The following is a 16,291-nucleotide window of genomic DNA, read 5'->3' as shown; positions in this document are numbered from 1 at the left end:
GTTAAACAAGGGCATACATTTGGACTGTCATATGAATGTCACGTTAACAATTAATTAATTTAAAAATATTTTTATACTTTTTAAATAATTTTTAATTTTTTAAAAATTTTTAAATTTTTAAAAATTAAATATTTACTAACACGGCATTCATGTGTATGGGACGTTAGTGAAATTAACAAACTTCAATTTTTCTATTCATTTTGAGTGATTTTACAAACAACACAAATTTAAAGGGTAAAAAAGATAACAAATTAAATGGATGACTAAAATATTTTTTTGGTAAAGTTAAAGAATTTAAATAAACCATTATGGTTAAATATAATACCCTCGAAAGTATAATACAAATAGAAATATATGCCCAATCAATTATAATGTAAAATCAAATTGACAAAGCACAATGAATAAAAAATAAAAAATAATCTACCGAAACAGGAGAAACAAATAAAACCCATAAATGACATAGGCACGTGATGTGACTAAAACCCAAAAATTACACTTCTAAATGATAAGATTTAAATATGGTATTCAAAATTAATAAATATTTGATGTAATAATAAGATACATTATATTTTTAAAGAAAAATACATATTTAGACTTTAAAAATAATATTATTGAAATAAATAACCGTAAACAATAAACTCTAATTATAAACAATAAAATAAACATAATACCGAAATAAACCAGAAAGCTTCTCATTTTATATAAAAAACGATAAATTATAGAATATTGAATATTAATTGCTTGTCATTATATTTATAGACATGAGGATATTAACTACCATTAATTGTTACCTTACAAATGCCAACCACAACACATTATTCCAAGTTGCCTTTGCCCCAAAACATGGGGCAATTTGATTTTTCAAAACATTTTATTTCATTAATCATATTAAATTTACATTCAACTTAAATTAAATCTCTAAATAAAAAACAAAAATGTCCAAACATTATTTTTTTCTGTCCAAAAAATTCAATTTTGAAATTTTATTTGAAAGATATTAAGCAAATTTCCTCTCAATTATATTTTACAATCAGTTTTTAATTCAATAAAAAAAAAGAAAACATTTATTTCACTTATTATTATTATTATTTTGCGTACATATTGGTTTTGGATAATAATAAAAAACACGTAATTCATGCTGACTGCTACATTGTTTTAAATTCCAAAACATTATTCTATAAAAAAACAATAAATTATTTAATCTTTTAGGCATTTGGATCAAAAGGCACAGATTTCATGCTGACAGCCACATTGTCTCTTTCTCTTTTTTTAAATTTGTTTTTTAAGGAAACCACATTGTGTCTCTTAATTTGTAATATTTTAATTATTCTTTTTAAAAAAAATTATTTTTAGACCAAATTTTCATCGGACGGTGTTAAAGAGTTGATGAACATTGTACCCAAAGAAAATAATAAAAGAGAATAATTATAAATCGTATATTATAGATTACAAAATGGATAAATAAAGTATTATTTAATTATGCATTGAATTTGATATATTATTTAATATTAAGTATGGAAAATATTAGGTTATCTGATAAACGAAAATTTTAAATTACTAACTCTCTTTTTTCTTATCTTTTAAAACATGTCAAGTTATTTTAATTTAAAAAAAATTAAAATTTGAAGGTTAAAAATAATGTAAGAAAATAAAATAAATAAAAATATTATCTAATAAGTAGTTCCATATATTCTATCAAACTTTTGATAAATATTAATATTATATTAATCTTTTTATCAATTTAATCTTCAAATTAAGTATTAAATATTAAATATCAATTTAAATTATATCTTAAATCTAACTTTTATAAATAATCATGTTAAAAAATAAATATAATTATTTAAATATATTTTATACCAGATTTAAGCGAATATTTAACGTTGAAGTTAATTATTTTGATTAATATAATATTATTATACATTGAGGACTAAATTGAAGTGTTTTAAATTTTAGAAATTAATTTAAAAGTTAATAATTACGGTGAAGTTAACTTATAAGAAAATCAGACACAGAGGGCAGGGAAGAGAGAGAGAGGAAGGCGAGAAGAGATCTCCACGCAAAAAATTTACTTTTAATTTCTTCTTGTTCTTCTTCTCTAGATCTACTGTTTTATTTCTAAAAACTTAATTTTTCTTGTTATTATTATTAATATTATTTATTCATGATTGAGAAGTAAAAAACGCTGATTCCTTTACAAGTAATTCGATTATAGCCGTCTGATTCTTTTCCCCCAGAATCAGAAGCCATTTATCTGAGAAAAAAAGGACGGAAATTCCGTATTTATTTTAGGAATTTGAAGAAAAAGGGGAAAATTCATTGTAGTATGCGAGTTTGGTAATGGATTCAGGCAAAGGAGCAACTACTTCTCAACAAATGGGATCGTCGACCGAAGGCTAGTTTTCTTTTTTTGTAACTGTTTCCCTATTGAAAGTTTGGTATTTTGCTACTCTTTAATTTTCCTTTATTGTCATTGGGGGTTTTCCCCTCATTTTAGGAATTTGATTCAAGTTGCTTTCTTTCTAGATATCTTATCGTATATAAATTTTTTTAAGTTTTGTTTAATTAGGCTAATTATGATTTAGTTTTAAAATCAATAGCTAAGTTAACCGAGCTCCACCAAAAATGGGTTGCTTATTATTAAACTTAGCTGAATGTAGAAAAAGGTTTAAAAATAAAAATGGATTCTGAATATTTTTGGATGTGAAAGTTATACAAAGGTGCTTTTCTACATTCCGGTAAGGCTGCTTAAATTTATAGAAGAAAAAGAAAACTTTGCAGCTTGTTTACTTGGTTTTTTTTTTTACTATTAGAGTGTGACATTCAGTGGTAGATTCACTCTTTCTTCAAACTATGTTTAGTGTGGAAGTATTGGTTTATCTTATAGCAGCTGTTGGTGAAGTGTGATATTGGTTCTGGTGGTGCAAATTGTGTGCTTTTTGGGAGTTTTTACTTTATACGGACTTGGGTTTTTCCAGGAAAAAGAAGTAGGGGAAAATGAAAATAGAAGAAAATTGTGGGTTGATGATATATTGCTTGGCGATTGTGGTGCCTAGCATTAGTTCTGCTGTGTCCAAAATACGATGGAAATAAGTGTAGAGTTGTATGCATTTTCTTTTAAAGTGATTCTCTATCAATGTGTCATAATCCAGGTCGAGACTCAAGAGAAATCGTCTTGACTTATTTATGCTGCATCTTACCCTTTCCACTTTTTTACGAGATATTTTGACCTCCCACTTTGAGACTGGTTCAAAATTGTCATTCCCTCTTGCTGAAAGCAGTCATAGCTCAATTCTATATTCTTTTTTCTAGTTCGGCAGGCACACTGTCAATATAGTATGTGTGAGTGAATACGTATCAATTGGTTGGTTATTATTGTTGAAATTTTAGATTTTACAGAGAAAAAAGGGGGAATGGCTTTATTAATCAAGTCAGCATAGGGTTATGTACAGACCATGTTGTCAATATTGTATAGAGTTGAATAGCTTATTTCATAACATTGGCAAGTGGAATGGTGTGTCTTTTAATTGGCTTAGTTGCTTATATGAGCTTCTTTTCTCAGAATGCTTAAGAACTTCTATACCTAGTGGCTAGTGCTAGAATGTTTGCTGCTTTTGTCATATAATTACCATTTTATCTCTATAAATGAATTATAGGTGAATATGGAAGCTTCTTTATGTAATCATGATGAATAATATTAGTTCTATTTATTGTTCATTTAAAGAGAAAAAAGTTGAGTTGAGGATTTATGTTAACCCATAACTGATAGGCTTGTTAAATGTTGCAGATCTTCGTGAGAGACATCAACAAGAATTAGAAAACTTGACATTAACAACACAGCCCTTCAAAACATTAAGGCTATTTCTTCTGGCTATCTTTCAATATTATAAGCGATTAGCATTATATCTTTTGGCAAAGGGTGGTTGGCTTGCGCTTTCAAGCACTCTAATAGCAGCTCTTGGAATTTTGCTTGTAACAATTGAGGGTCCTCATGAAAAGGTAATATTTCATTTGTCTTTATCTTATTTTTCTGTTGAAGCAAAGCATACACCTGCAAATTTTTATGTAGTTCAGAAGGGTCTTACTTTTCTAGAATTAGTAAATGTTGCATACTATCTGCTCTAGATTGTGACCCGATCAGTGGAAATAATAATTAACTGTTGATTTCTTCATTACATTTTTCATCAGCATGTTGATGAACTTTCTCAGTATATTCGGTTTGGACTATGGTGGATCGCACTCGGTGTTGCATCTTCAATTGGGCTTGGTAAGAACACATATTTCCTGATCTTTTATGATGGTCTGGAGGAGTATGCTTGATGAATATTGCATGAGTAGAATTATTTTGCAATTTTCTCATGCCATTATACCAGTGTATGATTTATAGGCTAAAAACTGGCTGACCAAGCAGATGTCAATTAGTATTTGTGGAATCGAAACATAGGTATAACCTTTTAAAAGGATGTCTATGTAATTATTGCTGCTATTTAGATTCTAAAGTGGCTTAGGTCATCTTGATCTAGTTTCATCAAATGTAGTCCAAAAGCTAGCAGACCGAAATTAGCAGTAGCACTTTAATGATTGTTCTCAAGATTGTTAGGTATGATGTACCTATGTGGTTGAAATGCTTTACCGGTATGAAAGGTTGGAAATCAGTTTTCTAGGTTCTGCTATGCAGACTTTCATGGGACTGAAAATTTCTGGAATCTGATTGAATCATATGTGCGTTTATATTCTTTTGTTGTTTTGCTGTTCTTTGGGATACCTGAAGCAACTTGCCTTGATATGACTTGTCACTTGTCTACTTCCAATTTCTTATTCCAGGATCTGGTCTGCATACTTTTGTCCTTTATTTGGGTCCGCATATTGCCTTGTTTACCATAAAAGCAATGCAATGTGGACGAGTAGACCTGAAGAGTGCTCCATATGATACAATACAGTTGAAGAGAGGCCCTTCATGGCTGGATAAATCCTGTGAAGAGTTTGGGCCCCCATTGTTTTCATCAACACATGGTTCAAGGGTTCCTCTTAGCAGCATACTGCAGCAGGTGCAGCTGGAGGCTATCTTATGGGGTATCGGGACTGCACTAGGAGAGCTTCCTCCTTACTTCATCTCAAGGGCTGGTATGTGCACCAGCTTTTATACTTGATTTATTTTTATTACAATATTTACCAGAAGAATTGGTGAGGGCATTTATTCAAGAGGCCCCACTCTGATTTGCATCGGCATTGGTACCTGCTATAACGCTTTAGGAATTTTTATTATCTTCCATTGGTTGCATAATTTTACTAATTTTCAAGCTTTAAGTTCGTATTTTACTTTCGAGTCTCTGGAATAGGGGATTAAAACTGTTGAGTTTAACTTTTTTAGAGGATTTCTACCATTTTGCATCTGCATAATCTTATGGATTTGTTAAACTTCAAACTGTAGAAATTTAAAATGTTGTACTGTTGTTTCTTGATCAAATTGCCTCGAGTTTGCAGTTTAGTTGCCTTTTCCAACTTTTGATGCTGGTTTGGTTGGTAATTAATTTTTTGTATGAAGTTCAAAACCTTAGCTGTTCTGTGTCTGAAAATTGTTATATACTGTGAAATATGTACCTTACGTTGATCTTTTGCTTTTTGCAGCTAGTGAGTCAGGTCGCGAATTTAATGCCATGGAAGAATTGGATGGTTCCTCAAGTGAGGATCCTGGAGTCATAGCTGCACAGCTGGAAAAGATCAAACGCTGGCTGTTGTCCCACTCCCAACATTTGAACTTCTTTACCATTTTAATTCTTGCCTCGGTGAGCACTTTTCTTTTCGGTGCACATTTGTTGCTCCATGACTATGTTTTCCCTGTTCTTTTGTCTGCACGACACCTAAGGGCTAAGACACACTTTGCCTGAAAATCTTAATGTTTTTTATTCCAAAGTAAAAGTTTATTCCACTGTTGATTGATGTTGGTACGTAGACCTGCTGACAAACTGAATCGTGTTTCAGGTCCCCAATCCGTTATTTGACCTTGCTGGCATCATGTGTGGACAATTTGGCATTCCATTCTGGGAGTTCTTTCTCTCAACATTGATTGGGAAGGCAATTATTAAAACTTACATACAGGTTTGTGACGTCTTCTCTGTGTTTTAATGCGAGCAGAGCCCTAGTTGATTCAGTATTTTCCGTCTTTTAACTGAACAATTTCTTTCAAGTCCGTGAATTTTAAGCTCTTATTATGCTCAGTTTTTGGTTCTTTGTACTGGCATTTGCCAAAAATGTCTGAATTTACCACACTATCCGACGAAGACAAAATTTTGTCTACTGTCTTAACAAAGCATGATCCCAATCCGTCCAAGTATCTAATAAGTACCTATTTCATTCCTTTTCTGCAGATGGTTTTTATTATCTCTATCTGTAACAATCAACTCCTTGATTGGATAGAGAATGAGTTGATTTGGGTGCTCGGCTTCGTACCTGGATTTGATACATTCTTGCCCACACTTACAGCAAAACTTCATGCAGCCAAAGACAAGTACTTGTCCACCTCACAACCGCTGCCTTCAAATATCAAGGTACTCCACTCTCTTAAACAATAAATCTATCTTAGCCTGAGTTGTTACCAACTCAAATCTAACAAATTTTGTACATTCGTTGTGCAAAAATGATGCTGTAGGGGAAGTGGGATTTATCATTTGCTTCGATCTGGAACACTGTTGTGTGGCTTATGCTAATGAACTTCTTTGTCAAGATTGTCAATGCAACTGCTCAGAGATATTATAAAAAACAGATGGATGAGCAGGTAGATGACAACGTGTCTGCTTCAACTCATTCCGATTAAGAAGAGTCTGACTGCATTTATCTCGATAAAACAGTTGTATTAGTGAACTTCAAGGTAACCTGTCTTTCCATAAGTTATTACCCATTGGAACTACTTCAAAAGAAACCCCTGCACTAAGCTAGTCCCCTGTTAGAAAGTTGTATAGACAGAACAAAAATTAGGAACACCGACAACAGAAAGTAGAGGTTTAATTTTATTATATCCTATGTAATGCTTGGCCTGGGGTTTTAATCATTGTTTTTGGACTGTATTTCCTTCCCATTGTTAAAGCACTGTTTGATATTGATATTTGATGTTGGGAAAGTTGGAATCTGGTAATTGTTTGGCAATGCAAGAAAAATCATCTGTTCCTCTAAGTTTGCTCATCATTACCTTTCGTACAATGAAGGATTAGCTCCAATTGGGCACCTTTATACTGCTTTTTAAAGGTTAAATTATGCTAAGTAACTTGTGGATTAAGGTATTATATTTTAATTTGGTTTTTTGTATTTTCCAATCTTTAGAGTTTTTGGCACGATGAAATGGTATTCGTTAAATTAAATTTTGATTTTCCTAAAATCTAATCTAACATATTGTTATATGTAATGTCATTTTTTTTTCATATGTTAAAAAAAAATCTATTAGATTGTTGTTTGTATTAAAATTGAAATTTTAAATTTTGAAAAAGTATGAGACATAAGTATGATCCAATTGGATAAGATAAATTAAATCTATAACTTTATAAATTTATGCATAGTACAACATTAATAGAATAATGGGTAAACTACACTATTTGTCATCATGGATAAGTTTTTAACTAAAAAAGTTACAATTTGGTCATTTAACTATTCAAAAATTTTCATTTAAATTATTGTATTGTTAAAATCAATGCTATATCACTTTTTTTGTTCATATTGTTTGCACTAATTAAAAGTTTTATTTCATTTTCTCTTTTACAATTCAATTTTTTTTTATGAAACAACTTTGGACGTTACAATTTGCAAACTAAAATTCAAATAATTTTTTCTTTGATATCCAACGCTAATTGCCAAATCAACTTGGATCTAAGGTTTGTTCTACTCATCGATGGGTAATAATCCATTGTAGTGATTGTTAAATTGTCGCTTAGAGTTCTTTAGCAGAATTTAAAAAAAAAAAACTTAATAGTCTAGAGACCAAATTGTAACTTTTTTAGTTAAGTGACTAAAATGAAAACTTACCCATAATTTAGTGATTAATAGTATAGTTTACCCTAGAATAATTTAATTATATGGTCTCGATTAAATTTTAAAATTCGAAAAAATATAAAAACTAAAATTGATGAATTTAAAAATACATAAATTAAAAAAATGAATAAATTAAAACATTATTGATAAAGAAGATGGTTCTACCATCGAGTACAAATAATATATATATATATGTTTTTATTTTGGCTTTTAGTTATTAAAATGAGAGTTAGAAATTAATTTCTATGTACAAACATGTAAAAATAAGCCATTGATCAGCATCCAAATTTCTACCTTGCGGAAAAAAAACAAGGAAGATTGAACAGAATCAACGCATAAATGATTTATTTTTGTGTGTATTTCAATATCCTTCTTTTGGGTAAAGCAATTGAATTAGTGAAAATTTAAACACAAATCATTTGTGATTCGATCGACTATGTATTTCAAGATTTTATTAACTTGTTCTGTTTATTTAAATGTCCAATTTTATATCAACTCTCCATCTCCATTATTATAAACAAAACAACATATGCATGTTATATAAAATAAAGACTTTTAAACATTATTTTCATTATACTTTTATTGCATAAGCAACTTCTACATCGAATAGAAATACTCGACATTTAATAATTAAATGAGTGGTTAAAGTCCATTGAAGACTTTTAGGTAGCATCCAGAAATTCAAACTTTTTGAAATTGACAAAGATGTTGATGTCAACGGTGGTGGAGGTGGAGGTGAATCCGATGTACGCCTACTAGGTCCTGACGGTGGAATAGGCACACCTTTAGGCAGCATTTCGAATTTTATACTTTTCGAAAGCGACAAAGATGTCAATATCATTGGTGGAAAAGGTGGGTACGTACTAGGTGCAGATGGAGGAATAGGCACACCTTTAGGCAACATCCCGAATCGAAGGGTTGCACTGGTCAAATGCCCTAAACCTAAAGCAACCATAAAGATTATAGATAACCAAAACCTATGTTGCATCACCGTCATCACTCAATTCTTTATCAATTTTTTAGGGTTTTTTTTTACTTTGAAAGGATACAAATAAACCATTTATTCTTGAGGTTTATATAGGAGTTTTACAATTAATTAATTTATTGAGTAATAAATATAAATATTTTGTTTTATTACTAAATGTTTGATTTCCTTAAATTACATGTAATATATATTACATTCAATGGTGTTTAATTCTCAATAATCATCCATTTCTTGTTTCATTCTACTTATGACCAAATTTACCCTATTTTGCCTTATTTTTATTATTATATTGCTCTTTTTTTTACAATATTAATTGAATTACTTAATATAGGTAAATATTATTTCTTTGGATTTCTTTGGATTTACTACTTAGATAGCCATCCAATTATTAACAATTTTCCTTTTAGGCACAAAAAATAAAAAGTTTACAATTTAACCATTCACGTTATATAGATCACTCATTTTTGTCACTCTCGTTGACGTCACAAACGGTAGCTGTCGTAGTAATTAAAAAATCGGTATAATAACAAATTTAGCCACCAACTTTTACATATTATATCGATGTAATCATAATTTTAAAAATTTAATCCTCAAAATTTACAAATGTTCTCAATCTGTTCCTAATTCTAAAAATTCAAAGAAATATATAAAAATATATATATTTTTTCTAAAATTATGACTAAATCAATATAATATGTAAAAGTTGAGGATTAAATTTGTTATTATAAAAATTATGTGTGTATGTGTATGCGTGTGCGTGTGCGTAAAAAAAAATGAACGCTGACCATAAGCACATATATATTATGCTTTTATTGTACAAACAAGTTCTACATCAAATAGAAATACCTGACATTTAATATTTAAATGAGTAGTTAAAGTTCATTACATTTTTGTTGGTGGAGGAGGTGGATCCAATGTATGTCCACTAGGTCCTGACGGAGGACTTTTAGGCAGCATCCCGAAGTTCAAACTTTTTGAAATTGATAAAGATGTTGATATTAACAATGGAGGAGGTGGATATGATGTACTTTCACTAGGTCTTGACGGAGGAATAGGCACACCAGTAGGTAGAATCTTGAAATTTGAACTCTTTAAAAGTGATGTCAATATTAACGGTGGAGGAGGTGGATCTGATGTACTTCCACTAGGTCCTGACGGAGGAATAGGCACACCTGTAGGTAGAATCCTAAAATTTGAACTCTTCAAAAGTGATGAAGATGTCGATACTGACGGTGGAGGAGGTGGATCTAATGTACTTCCACTAGGTCCCGGCGGAGGAATAGGCACACCTGTAGGTAGAATCCTGAAATTTGAACTCTTCAAAAGTGATGAAGATGTCGATACTGACGGTGGAGGAGGTGGATCTGATGTACTTCCACTAGGTCCCGACGGAGGAATAGGCACACTTGTAGGTATAATCCTAAAATTTGAACTCTTCAAAAGTGATGAAGATGTCGATATTGACGGTGGAGGTGGCGGATCTGATGTACTTCCACTAGGTCTCGACAGAGGAATAGCCACACCTGTAGGTAGAATCTTGAAATTTAAACTCTTCACAAGTGATGAAGATGTCGTTATTGACGATGGAGGTGGCAGATCTGATGTACTTTCATTAGGTCCTGACGGAGGAATATGCACACCTGTAGGTAGAATCTTGAAATTTGAACTCTTCAAAAGTGATGAAAATTTCGATATTGACGATGGAGGTGGCGGATCTGATGTACTTCCACTAGGTCCCGACGGAGGAATAGGAACACCTATAGGTAGAATCTTGAAATTTGAACTTTTCAAAAGTGATGAAGATGTCAATATTGACGATGGAGGAGGTGGATCTGATGTGCTTCTACTAGGTCCTGACGGAGGAATAGGCACACCTGTAGGTAGAATCCTAGAATTTGAACTCTTTGAAAGTAATGAAGATATCGATGTCATTAGTGAAACAGTTGAATGTGTACTAGATCCAAATGAAGGAATAAGCACGCCTTTAGGCAGCATCCCAAATCGAAGGGTTGAATCTGCTGAATGTGCTACACCTAATGCAACCATAAACATTATGGATAACCAAAAGCTATGCTCCATCACCATCATCACTTAATTCTTTAACAATTTTTTAGGGTTTTATTTTACTTTTGAGGGGGTGCAAGTAAACCATTTCTTCTTTGAAGTTTATATAGGAGTTTTACAATTATTGAAATTATTGATTAATGAATATCAATATTTTATTTTATAATTAAATGTTTAATTCCCTTAAATGTAATATATTACATTGAATGGTGTTTAATTCTCAATAATCATCCATTTCTTGTTTGTTTCCATTTATGACAAAATTTACCTTATTTGCCTATTGTTTTCATTTATTGTCTTGCTCTTTTTGCACTATATTAATTGAGAACTTTAAAATTACTTAATATAGGTAAAGATTAAAACTTTTAATTGGTAAAACTATAATTATTAACTATAATTATAATTAAGTTTTAAAATTACTTAATATGGGTAGAGTTTTTCATGGGTCGAGTTCAGACCAAGTCCCAAAAATTTAGGACCAAGCTTGACTTGGCCCAAAAAAACGAGCTTAACTTTTTTCCCAAGCTCGACTCAGATTATACATGCTAAACCTAAGCCTAACTTGACCTAACTCGTATTAATTTTTTTAAAAATTATTTTATTATATAAAACAAATTTAAAAAATATAATATATTAAATTCACTACAAAAATTGAAACAAATGTTTCCCAACAAATTTAAAAAAGACATGAAATTATAAATTATTTTTCTTTAATATTAGTTATTTATACACCTTGTTGAGTAATCTATACATATAATCATTTAACTATTAAAATTTATCAGCTTTCAAAATAAAAAAGTTTATAATTTAGACACTCACATTATATCGTTCGTTTATTTTGACCACTTAAGTTAAAAATTCTAACAAAACTCTGACAAGACTTTTTTTTAACACGTGTCCTCTCGGTTGACCCAGCAGCATCTTCACCACTCTGCTTATCCATTGGTCATCTCAAGAACCTTAAAAAACTTTATCTTTATGGAAACAAGATGAGAGAGTCAAGCCCGTTCTTGATATTTTTGGACCTTAGACGAAACAAAAATTGGTTCCATTTTAAAAAAGTTATAAAATGTAATACAATAAAAATTAAAAATTTTGGGGGCCTAGGAGATGAAACATTTATGATGAAAAATCTAAAAAAAAAATTTCCGACATTAAAAGCTGAAAAAAATAGTTTTTTTGGGCCCTTCCAGCCTTGGGCCCTCGGCAGCTGTACTCTGAAACAACCCCAAGGCCGGGCCTAGAGAGGGTCAGTGCCGGAAAGCATTGGCGAGCTTTTAAAACTTGAAGAACTTCAGTTGCATGAGAAAAGATTATCTGGGTTTCTTCCTCCTACCCTTGGTTGTCTTAAAATGTCAATGCTTTACTTTTTCATTCAAATAGATTCACTGGTAGTATTCCTGCTTCACCTCATGCATTTACCTTCGTGCCAATTCCCTCATTGGTCATATTAACTTGACAAACCTTACGCATTTACCTTCATGCCAATTCTTTCAAAGAATCTTTTGTGTGGGGAAATTCCAGCTTCAATAAACAATCTAACATTCATTTTAGTCATGTATTTGGATGCTAATCATCAAGAGGGAGAGATACCTTTTTCGATCAAATTTTGGTCACATGCCTATACTTGGATTTTTAAGGCTGCAAAACAACCAACTAGGTGGGGAGATACCACCCAATATGGAATATCTGGTCTCCCTCTAAAGGACTTGAAAACAACAAGCTTGAAGGAGCAATTCCTTCTAGTTTAGGTAATCTAGAAGCTTTGACAGAGTTGTATCTCGAAAACAACAAGTCACTTGAAAATACCGGAATTGGATAACTGAGCAGAGCGGGGAAGCAGCGGTTGAGTCGATTGGGAGGAGACAACTTAGGACGGGGCTAGGTCAGCGACTGCTGGGATGGTTCGGAACCCAAACCGAGAAAATAACAAGATGGTTTATTTTGGTTAATAATTATTATTGTGTAGATTATATTTTAATCCGCTTAAGTAGTATGCAAAGGTAAATTGTATAGTATGATATTTAATGATTGATTCTCGTGTCAAAAAAAATGTTATGTCATATTTTTATTAAAGTTTTTAATGGAAACGGTCAAAATGAATGTGAATATTTAAATTATAATTTTTTTATTTTAAATATCTAAAATAATTTTTTTTATAATTGAATAAATATATATAATTTGCCGTATATTTTCGCACATTGATTTTAGTTCTATTAAGAACTTTTGTTTTGTCCTTTGACTATGAAATAACTTTCCCCATCTGTCTCAAAAATAAATTTAATTTTACAAAATTAAATTAAATAAATATTATAAAATTTTCTGTAAAGCTAAAAGAATTATAAAGAAATACATAAAATTAAAAAAAAACATGTTATAAATCATTATAAAATTTAAAATTTAAAATACATAAAAAAAAATAGTTATAGCAGTAAAAAGGAGGTTGCTTTCTTAAAGATACGGAGGCAAGCAAGACAATTTTTACATAAAGAATCGACTCTGAAAATTCTAATTGAAAAATCAATCCGAAACCCAATTTTTTTAATAAAATAATTGTCCCAATAGCTCAAGGCAATTCAAAACTATCGGTTTCAAAGATTTGTGCCACCCCTAAATCAACATATTATCTAGCCATCATCGATATAGGGACAAAACAATATTCTTTTACTTAAATATTATAAAATTTTAAATAATATGCCTTAAAATTATTTACCAATATAATATGAAATGAACAGTTTTTTTTAAAGTAAATTTAACATTAAATTATCTCTACCGATAGTGGTTTGAGAATATTAAACCTGACGATTTGGGTTCTTGGCAGGTTAGATATCAATCTGATAAAGATAAAAAATCTCTATCACCTTGGAATCCAATTTCGCAATCAATAATGACCATTTGGATATTAAAATATAAAAATTCAAAGTACTATTCAAAACATATTATTTTTGAGAAAATATTTGTTACATTATCTGTGTAGTCTTTAAACTCTACAAGAATGATCAGGAGTTTGACAAATATTCTATAAGGATATAATAAATTATCAATATAATTATTTCTAAAAAATGACATATGTCACGGTTAATATTTGGTACACTAGCTGTATCTTTTTTATTTCACAAACAATTCTAAAAAATTGTCATATGTCTTCCTGTTTTAAATATTTTATTATATTTTTATAAGACACTTGTCAACATTCTAATCATATTTATAGAGTCTAAAAGTATACTAAATATTTTACCCTTATTTTAATAAAATATTATTATTTTCGTAATATTTTAGTAAAAAAAGCCGACCAAAAAAAAAACTTGATTTAATTTCAAATTCTGATTTATAATTGACCAAAAATAAATTAAAATAAAACCGGATGTTTTAGCTATTCTACAACAGACACGTGTCACGAATGTGAAAGAGGCTTTGATTAAAAATAATAATTTGGGGGGCACTCGTTTACTTGTTTCTTTTTTTCGCCCAATCACTCTTTTCCGTTTAATGATTCCTTTTTGTAGGACCCTTTTCCAAAAACAACAAATATTTTCTTCCTCTAGTTTTGAGTTCATCCTGCATATTAATATTATTTATTTTTATTTTAATAGGTTTATTTTTGTCCCCGGTATGTGTACTTTTCATTTTTTTTAATTTAGTATCTCTACTTTTGATTTTAAAAAATTAACTATTATACTTGTTTGATTTAAAAAATAAAATCAAATTAGTAACATTGGTAATTAATTTATGTTAAATTTGAATACTTATTATCAATTAAAATAAAAAATTTAATGAAAATTTAAGAAAAATCCATTAATGATGTTAAGACAAATAAATGGGCTATCCTAAAAAATAAAAATAGAGGGATTAAATTTTAAAAATTCAAAGAGTATAAAAAAATAGAGGGATTAAACCATTTTAATATGTTAATTATAATTTGATATATATATATATGATGTTTTTATATATTTTTAAACATTTTAATATGGTTTGTTTTATCAATTACATTATTTGAATCAAATCATCTAAGTGTCTGATAAAAGTTTTTACCACTTCTTGAAATAAACGTCAATTGTTAACCATTTTAATATAAAAAAATATTTGGTATGCTGTGAGTGAAATTTTTAAACCCTACAAATAGGGTCAAAAGATTGACAAGTGTTGTTTTATTAGAGTATAGTAAAATTTTTAAACAAAAAAGAGACATGACTATTTTTTAAAACTATTTATCAAATAAAAAATACACTGTCAGTGTATCAAATATTAAGATTTTTAACATATCAATTATTTATATATTTAAATTATATTATGTTTTATATTATAATTTAATTTTTTTCACTACATGTATTATATTAATATTAATTTAAATAAAAGAATTAATTTAATAAAATTCCTATAATAAAGCGACCTGTGAATACATTCACCTAGTTGCAACTGTCCACATAAATATAGTGAAATGATGGATTAAGTTAATGTTATATTAAGAAGCCATTTGATTTATTTGTTCTTTTTGGGAAGTGGCCCCATTCCCACATCATGAAATACCTTGATCACATGTTATATAATTTATTTTATTACATTTGTGATACTAATAATTTTGAATATTAGAAAGTTTAAGATGTTATGTTTAAGTCCAGCAGTATGTAATGATTAATTATAACCATATATTTAACAGCTTTTAAAAAGTAATATTTTTTTTATTGAAACACAATATCATTTAATAAAGATAATAAAAATGGGAAATTAAAAATTGAAATAAAGCCTTTCAGCAGCAGAGGTATTGGAGACAACAAGACCCCATACGGAAGTTAAATGCAAATTAAAAACAGTTGAAATGGTAAAATTAGATTTATATAGAATTATAACTTGGTTAAAAATGGGTTGACAAGTAAAGGAGAAAAAGGAAAGGAATGTGAACACGTGTGAAGAAGAGCATCATGAAAAGTCATCCTTACAGGTAAGGAAGTAGCTACTTGTCTTCTGCTTTGAAGGGAGGCGGAGGGCAATTTTGGGAACATAAAATACCACGTCAATTTTGTAATTATCAAATGATGATTATAGTTAAGTGTGCATTAAGGTGACGTGGAAGTAGTGGAGAGAATGTTGAATATTATAAATCCGGAAATATTTATTAAAATAATTAAGTAAAGAGGTGGGCATCACAAGGCAAACTCAAAACAATCTGATTTTGTTTGTCAATGAAAAAAGAGAAATGGGAATGGGCCCCACACTTCAAAAATAATA

At 29.8% G+C, this 16,291-nt stretch overlaps 1 protein-coding gene across 1 annotated transcript; it reads left to right on the top strand.

The window, feature by feature from the left end:
* The first annotated feature begins 1,929 nt into the window (after positions 1–1,929).
* Positions 1,930–7,097, top strand: LOC107928564 (vacuole membrane protein KMS1). Its single transcript, XM_016859822.2, has 8 exons — positions 1,930–2,392; positions 3,785–3,996; positions 4,186–4,264; positions 4,822–5,121; positions 5,626–5,783; positions 5,980–6,096; positions 6,366–6,545; positions 6,647–7,097. Exons 1-8 carry the CDS (start codon positions 2,338–2,340, stop codon positions 6,809–6,811), a joined length of 1,266 nt encoding a protein of 421 aa, XP_016715311.1. The 5' UTR covers positions 1,930–2,337; the 3' UTR covers positions 6,812–7,097.
* The last annotated feature ends 9,194 nt before the right edge of the window (positions 7,098–16,291 follow it).

Source organism: Gossypium hirsutum, chromosome A09, assembly GCF_007990345.1.
Source record: "Gossypium hirsutum isolate 1008001.06 chromosome A09, Gossypium_hirsutum_v2.1, whole genome shotgun sequence".
NCBI lineage: Eukaryota > Viridiplantae > Streptophyta > Magnoliopsida > Malvales > Malvaceae > Gossypium > Gossypium hirsutum.
Note: the sequence above shows the minus strand (reverse complement) of the source record. Positions and strands in the feature narration are given on the sequence as shown.